The sequence below is a fragment of the Penaeus monodon genome, chromosome 38 (genome assembly GCF_015228065.2).
Source record: "Penaeus monodon isolate SGIC_2016 chromosome 38, NSTDA_Pmon_1, whole genome shotgun sequence".
Classification (NCBI taxonomy): domain Eukaryota; kingdom Metazoa; phylum Arthropoda; class Malacostraca; order Decapoda; family Penaeidae; genus Penaeus; species Penaeus monodon.
Window position 1 is genome coordinate 29,585,978 of NC_051423.1, and position 7,500 is coordinate 29,593,477.

At 35.1% G+C, this 7,500-nt stretch overlaps 2 protein-coding genes across 2 annotated transcripts; one reads left to right on the plus strand and one right to left on the minus strand.

Annotated features, from left to right (window-relative positions):
- The first annotated feature begins 2,564 nt into the window (after positions 1–2,564).
- LOC119596868 lies at positions 2,565–3,577 on the plus strand. Its single transcript, XM_037946212.1, has 2 exons — positions 2,565–2,713; positions 2,896–3,577. The coding sequence occupies exons 1-2, from the start codon at positions 2,654–2,656 to the stop codon at positions 3,349–3,351; spliced, it is 516 nt and encodes a 171-aa protein (XP_037802140.1). The 5' UTR covers positions 2,565–2,653; the 3' UTR covers positions 3,352–3,577.
- A 518-nt stretch (positions 3,578–4,095) lies between these two features.
- Positions 4,096–6,127, minus strand: LOC119596786 (protein ALP1-like). Its single transcript, XM_037946111.1, has 2 exons — positions 5,823–6,127; positions 4,096–4,982 (listed from the first exon to the last, which is right to left on the minus strand). Exons 1-2 carry the CDS (start codon positions 6,049–6,051, stop codon positions 4,096–4,098), a joined length of 1,116 nt encoding a protein of 371 aa, XP_037802039.1. The 5' UTR covers positions 6,052–6,127.
- Between the last annotated feature and the right edge of the window lie 1,373 nt (positions 6,128–7,500).

The window sequence follows — 7,500 nt, forward strand, 5'->3', positions numbered from 1 at the left end:
AAAACAATAATAATTAAAATGACAATAATAATGATAACAATCATGATAAAGACGATAATATCAATGATAATTATAATGACAACATAATGATAATGATATAAACGCTAATAATAACTAATGGTGATAATGAGAAAAGTAGGAGTAAGGTTAATGATGATGATGATGATGATGATGATGATGATGATGATGATGATGATGATGATGATGATGATGATGATGATGATAATAAAGATAATAATAAAAATGAAATTAATAATACTGATAATGGAAGAGTAATAACAATATCACTGATCATAATGATAATATTAATAATAATGACAATAACAACGATTACAATAATGATAATGAATATCATAACAATAATAACCAATATGATAATAATAATGACAGTGATGAAAAATAATATTCATGATAACAATAATAACAACAAAACAATAATAATAATGATGATAATGATAATGATAATGGTAATGGTAATGGTAATGGTAATGGTAATGGTAATGGTAATGGTAATGGTAATGGTAATGGTAATGATAATAATAATAACAATAATAATAATTGTAGTGTACGGCTGAGTACTCACCGACTCTAAGGCCGATCTCGCCAGGACTATGATCATCTTCGGGCGCCAAATGGTTGAGGCCGGGTCTTGACCTTGCCACATGTCTGCCTCTGCCACGGAATAAAGGATGTGGGGAACTGCGATGCTGCCGTTGACTAGGATGAGACGTCCCTGGCTCCGCTTCCACCAGCGAAGCGGGCGCACTCACTGTGCACCCGCGTGAGGCTGCCCGCCATGCGCCTCGCCCTCTCGGCTTGAGTGCGGCATCACTTCGTATCGCCCCCCCCCCCCCACCCCCTGAAGATCCTGGGTTATCAGGATCTCCGTTTTCTTCGTAAGGAGTGGGCGCGCACTTTTGCGCACCCGCACGAGGCTGGTGCTTCACCCGCCATTTGCGCCTCGCGACTCGAGTACGACTTCGTAAGCCGCGGCCAATGCTACATGAAACGACAGAGACAGTGATGTGAACTTCGTTATTGTTATGACCACGCAACGTATTTTTAACCATGTCTCGTTACCGTAAATACGTACAGTCCAAAATGCAGTTTTCATTTAAACTGTGTATTATCAGTTTTCCTGAGTATCCTTTCCCTTGTTTATTTTTTTCTATTATTCTATCTCTTCGGCGATGCTTCCAAAGTGTCATAATAGCCCCTGAAGGGAGTAATGTTCGTTAAGGTGTGGTTAGACTGGCCATCGATTCATGAAATCTAATCATTTTGAGTGGATTTTGCCCACCGATTGGTTCATTCCACTGTTTTTTTGGCTACTCGTCCGAAGCGATGGTCAACCCGTCGATCCATCGATGTTCCAGTGGAAAAGTCATACTCGTTGAGAGTCTATAGTATACATGGCATTAGTCTAATTATATATTTATGCATTATAATTAATATATACATAAATAAATTACAATTATTAATTATAATTGTAAATAATCATATATATACTTATATCAATTATTATTTTAAAAAATAAAAGAAAAACAATGCAATATATCTTGTATCCTCATTTGACGGACGAACATAAACAAGCGCGCATATTTTTCGAAGAGGAAGAACGTCTTCTCGTCATAATTGTGTCTAAAATGTGGAATTCGGAAGCAATTACCTCTCTTTTAGAGAAAGTACGGCAAGAAAATGTCCTTTGGAATATAAAACATCCATATTACCACAAGAAAACGCTGAAACGAACTCTGTTTGACAAGATATGTGTAGAGCTGAAAACAGAGTATCCTCAACTTGAAATTACAACAGGTAAGAAAAACATTATTTGGTGTATCAATTTATTTTAACTTTAGTATAATGAAATTTCAATTATATGCACGGAATTATGCTATTATTCATGCAAAGTATTTGTTAATTGCTCTTGGAGTTTGTAGAAAATGCTAGGTAAAATATGATCAGAGATTAACAATTTGTATTTGTTTTTATATTAGTATTTTTTAATAATTAATTAATGAAAAAAATCTTGTCCTTTACTCTTATAAGTTGCTTAATATAATTTTACAAATAACAAATTACAAGTGCAAACTGCTTTCCAGAGAATAAGCTCACTGGTATTCTGACTAATTTTATAATATTCAAATAGCCGTGACTACATTGAAAAATGTGCAATGCCTGAAGGGCTAGCCCAGTTGTCGCAACTTGTAATCTAACAATACACTCACAAGATTGTTTGGTAATATTTTAAGGACTTTGAATATGATAAATTATCAGTTAATAAAATCTCAAAATCCAAAATAGATATTTAGTTTAAAATGTGGAGCATGATAACCAGAATCATGTATAAACAACAAATTAAAAAACTCCAACGTGTCCCTTTGCCTTTGTAAAACAGATGTATGGGAATAATATTAAATTCAAAAAAGCATGATTTGTATTATTTATGATGTTATGTTATTATTTACGCATGAATATTCCTCTGCAAGTTTTAATCTCCCTATTTTCTCTATTATTTGCAGTTGAAGTAATGGACAAATTCAAGTACCTCCGCGGCCAATAGCAGAAATGTTTACGGAAAATAAGGAATGCTCCAAGTGGTTCCGCGGCAACAACTCCTATTAAGTGGGAGCATTATAAGACATGCTCATTCATGCAATCTGCATATGATTTAGGCCCTACAGAATCCAGTTTCATACACCCTGATGACTTGGTAAGCTTGCTAAATGTGTTTATAACTACAATTATATTCTAAAAAATACAACACTTATTGAAACATAACAGTATGGCTAAGAAATTATATTTAAATATTACAAAATTTTATTCAAGGTTCATTAACTAAAATCATTCTGAGTTTTAAATACAAAAAATAAAAGTGTTTTGCTTAACTCTCAGGAACCACAACAGAAGCAAGAGGTGTTGTATGAGGGACCTATAGAGGATCTTGAGGATTATGATATATCGGTATCACCAACTTCAATACCGTCAAATCCAACAGCTTCCCCTCTGCCTGATATTAATGAAGAGATCATCAGAGAAATACCTGATCAGCCCAATACCAGTTATACAAAAAACTCACAAGTGGTAAAAAAGAAGAGGAAAATGAACAAGAGTGATGCAGTGGAAGAAGGAATGTTGAAGACCATTGACAACTTGCAGGCAGTTTGTGCAGAGCAGGCCATGAAAAATACACGCCATGACATGGTTACTGAGTCTGTGATGGCTGCCATGAAGTTTTTCAGCAGTTATGAAGAGGTTAAAATGGACTTTACAGTACAAGTGATGGAGCTTATTGCAGCAAAAACCAGAGAGTGTCAAGCCATAGAAAAGAAAAGGCAAGGCAATAATTAAGATCACTGAAATATCATGAAGTGCAATAAATGTTTTCAAACTGTGATTTATGCCAATGATTTAATTTGTATATAGTCATATTAAGTCCTCTTTTATTTTATGCTGGTCATGTTCTAGTTTTCTACTTTTATTTTTCTAATATATATTTATTTTCATTTAGTATTAGTTAAGATTTAGTTTAAGATCTATAGTATTTCTAGATATATATTTTAAAAATGGAGAAATAAATTTAAAATGTAAGATGTTCTTTTCATATCCTTTTAATTGTTTCGATGATTATTATTTTGTTTTATTATACATAACTTGATACATTTTATAAAGAAAAATCAGTAATGAAAAAAAAACTATTGAATAATTAAGGTTGGAATTTCATTTCTAATAAGTGTTTTTTCCTTCACATTCAGTTTTAAATCAATATTAGAAAATGTGTTTGTATGCTGGTGAACTTGTCATAAATCTGTTTTTGTTTATGTAATATATATTTAGTTTACATGATCATAGTTATCAGAAAGACTTTTATTTATCATTTGAGATTAGGGTGTAATAGAAAAACAAACAAACATATAACATATATATTGCAATATATTATAAGAAAAGAAATGTACAACAAACATGAAAATACTATACTATTTACGTAAAAACTAGATGAAACATGAAACTTATTCTACTGTACATTAAAAGAAACACAATATGTGATTTTATTACTTGATAATGATAATCATCAAATCATCAGTGCCAACTTGTTTAATTCAAGAGTGCTGCATCTTCTTGCCATCTCACACGACCTCTACCATTGAAGTAGTCCTTAAAAATATCTCTTGTTGCCAAGGCATTCTTAGCAGGTCTTCTTCCAACATTATCCAGGCTTTGAAGTCCATGGTTTTCTAAACCATTACCAATATTTTCATTTTCCAGCTGCCTTGAATTATTTCTCAAGAAATTATGGAGAACAACTGTTGCAAATATGATTTTCCTAGTGTTTGCCGGACTTGAGTGAATAGGTTTTTCAAACACTCTAAATTTGGCAACAAGGATACCAAAGGCATTTTCAGAAATACGACGAGCTCTTGATAGTCTGTAATTGTATATCCTTTGTTCGACACTTAAGTTCTGGCCAGGATAAGGTTTCATCAGATAATTTTTGAGGGGGAATGCATCATCTCCAACAATTACGTATGGAACTTTCTGATCTGAAAATGGCAAAGTATCAGGTGGTGGAACTAGTAGCTTTTCTTTTTCTAGGTATTCTCTTAATTTACAACGGTCCCAAACACCTGCATCACTTGAGCATCCCTGAGCTCCTACATCAACATACATGAATTTATAATGTGCATCAACAAGAGCTAACATGATCATACTATGGCGACTCTTGTAATCATAATACTCTGATCCTGTATTTTCTGGTTTCCTCATAAAAAAGCGTTTTCCATCCAGAGCTCCAATACACATTGGAAAATTCCAGCTGTTATAAAAGTCGCTTGCCACTTGCTTCCATTCCTCTGATGTTGATGGAAGTTTCAGATACATATCCTTTAAGACGGAATATATTGCACTGCAAACTTCTGGTATTATGTAGGTGATCAAACTATGACTTATCCTATACTGGAATCCTAGAGAGCGACGAGTTTCACCTGTATTAAAGAAATTGTATACTTAATTAATATGTTCAATACTTGAATAAGGATATAACATTTTCTTTCATGGCAACTTCTTTATCCCAGTATCATACCTATATGGTAAAATTATATATTTATTGTTAATTATGTCAATATTGTTTATATATCCTATTGTGTTTACAATTCAAGTAAAAACAGGTGATATTTTTTTTTAAAGTGTAAGATGTTGATGGTGTAATATTGTTGTTTTGAGCCAATAGGTAGCATAGTCTGCATTTTCTGCAGAATACTATAAATCAATTCGCACTGTCTACTGATACGGCAGCCGTAATCCGTCCCGAGCACTCTAGCGTTACGTAAGCGACTTTGGACATGCGCATTAATTCTGCACTTCCGAGTACGGCTATTAAAATAAATTCAACATTCGACTCGCACTGAGCCGCCAACACTCAAATTATGTTAGGTTAGGTTAGGTAAGGTTAGGATTTGGTTAGGATAGGTTAGGTAAGGGTAGGGTAGGTTAGGTTAAGTTAGGTTAGGTTAAAAGTTAGGATTAGGTTAGCTTAGGATTAGGTTAGGTTAGATAGGTTAAATTAGGTTAGGCGCAGTAATGCTACCGTAACGCTAGAAAATGAATATAAATTTACGGCTGCCGTAACACTATCCTGTGCCAATCAATTATTGTGTATAAGCATACCCAATACTGAATTTTTAAGAATTACAATTATAATATTATTTTATTATAATATTAGCCTTAGGTTATGTAAATAAATATTCAATTAAATTAATAAAAAATGCTAAAAAGTATTTTAAATAAAGGTCTAAATATGCAGAAAACATGAAATTTGTCCTTACCTGTGGCTAAATAACGCAAAGTCAGAGAGAGTCGTTCTGGTGCAGATATAGTGTCCCTTAACTGTGTGGTTTCTTTCTGGATGAGGGGTGCCACCAAATTTAACAAAACATCAAAATTTTGCCTGTTCATTCTATGGAAATCATAAAACACACTGCCATCATCCACTCGTGTTTCTGCAATTAACTTGTGATACACACTTCTGTCTTTTTTCTGTAGCCATGGTTTCATCCATAGTCTCTTTCTACTTTTCTTGGTCTTTTTATATTCTCTGTACTTTTGGAAGCAAGCAAGTGTCGTAAGAGTAAGGGAGACAAGCGCGGGATCCATCGCAACTACTGATGAGGGACTGCGGACACGATTTGTTTTGATGCTGCGATCCAGTGGACTGAGCTGGTGGTTCTTTTCGTAGTGCAACCAAAACGGATGGGCGGGTGGGTTCCAAGTCACTGATAATCGTTGGATTCCAACGAAATAGGTGGTCAGTCTAACCGTACCTTTAGATAGTGCTTTTTCTCTCCCTCTCTTTTCATGGTTGTTTGGGTCCTTTGCCTTGTTGGACTGCCGAACTATCGGGTTGGTGGTCCGACACTTACTTTACATGGCATGGCCTGAGGGTCTCTTTCGGGGTATAATTATCCATGGTTTTGAGAGGGGAAACAAGTTCGGTCCTGACTTCTATTGTGTACTGTGGTGCCGCCCTCAGTGTTTTTGGTGCTCTCGCTTTGTGTATTTACCTCGCTTCGCGCCAGGATTTGCCGAGTTCGTTTCTCCACAAAGTTAAGTATTATCCAGTGGTTGTGTGTAGGAGACACCTGGTCTCTTTTGGACGTTGGCGTGCGACACGCTACGTTATCATCTGTAGGGTGCATTCTTTTATTAATTCCCAAAGCAGCACTTTGTGAACTCAAAGTGTCAGAGTACAAAAGGACCACGTAACATAGAAGAAACACTGCTTAAGGATCCGTACCTCCAGTGTGCCATTCAATGGTTTGAAACTAAGTCAATACTTGGTTTCCTTCCCTTAGTTCGAGGATCCGTACCTCCTGGGAGGAAGTTTTTTTTTTAGTCTCCCCCATAATACTTTCAGGGCCATTTTATTTTTTATTTTTACTTTGTCTTGGTTTTTGTCTTGATACCTGCCTGACCTTGTGAGTGTCAGGCAGTCCGTGATCTTGTGGTCCCCTTTGGTGTTATTTCTTATATTTGGGCTTCGACGCTAAATTATATTTCTTACACCATTTTTTCTTTTTTTGTGTTTACACAGGTGTTTTTATTCAGAGTTTATCAACACTAGTTTTTTTGTTTGTTTTAATTTCCTTTTTTACGCTAATCTCCTTTTTGGGTTGGATATTAACTTGTTCACATTAGGGATTGGTATGTGTTCTTGCTAACACTCTGAGTAAAAATACTTATGGAGTTGGGACGCCAACTTAGGGGTGAAGAGGTGGCGAGTCATTTTTTAGTATATCTGATGTGGCTTTCACGTGCATCACCCCCGCTGTGATCAAACTGGTGATGTACGCATCTATAAAAATTTCCCATGACTGAATTCCTGTAGACCCCCCTAATGAGTGCGATTTGCTGAATAAATAAATATCATATCATCGTAGAGCTTTCACTCGGTCCCAGTCAAATGAACAAATGATATTTACGACATCTTAAGTTCTGGTTCTAAGC

What these genes read in the sequence shown, in the direction of transcription:
- LOC119596786 (XM_037946111.1), bottom strand. Translation starts at nt 6,051, where the DNA reads ATGAAACCATGGCTACAGAAAAAAGACAGAAGTGTGTATCACAAGTTA. An exon ending in TTTGCGTTATTTAGCCACAG is followed by an intron (nt 4,983 to 5,822) that starts GTAAGGACAAAT and finishes TCTTTAATACAG; the next exon opens with GTGAAACTCGTCGCTCTCTA.
- LOC119596868 (XM_037946212.1), top strand. Translation starts at nt 2,654, where the DNA reads ATGCAATCTGCATATGATTTAGGCCCTACAGAATCCAGTTTCATACAC. An exon ending in TCATACACCCTGATGACTTG is followed by an intron (nt 2,714 to 2,895) that starts GTAAGCTTGCTA and finishes CTTAACTCTCAG; the next exon opens with GAACCACAACAGAAGCAAGA.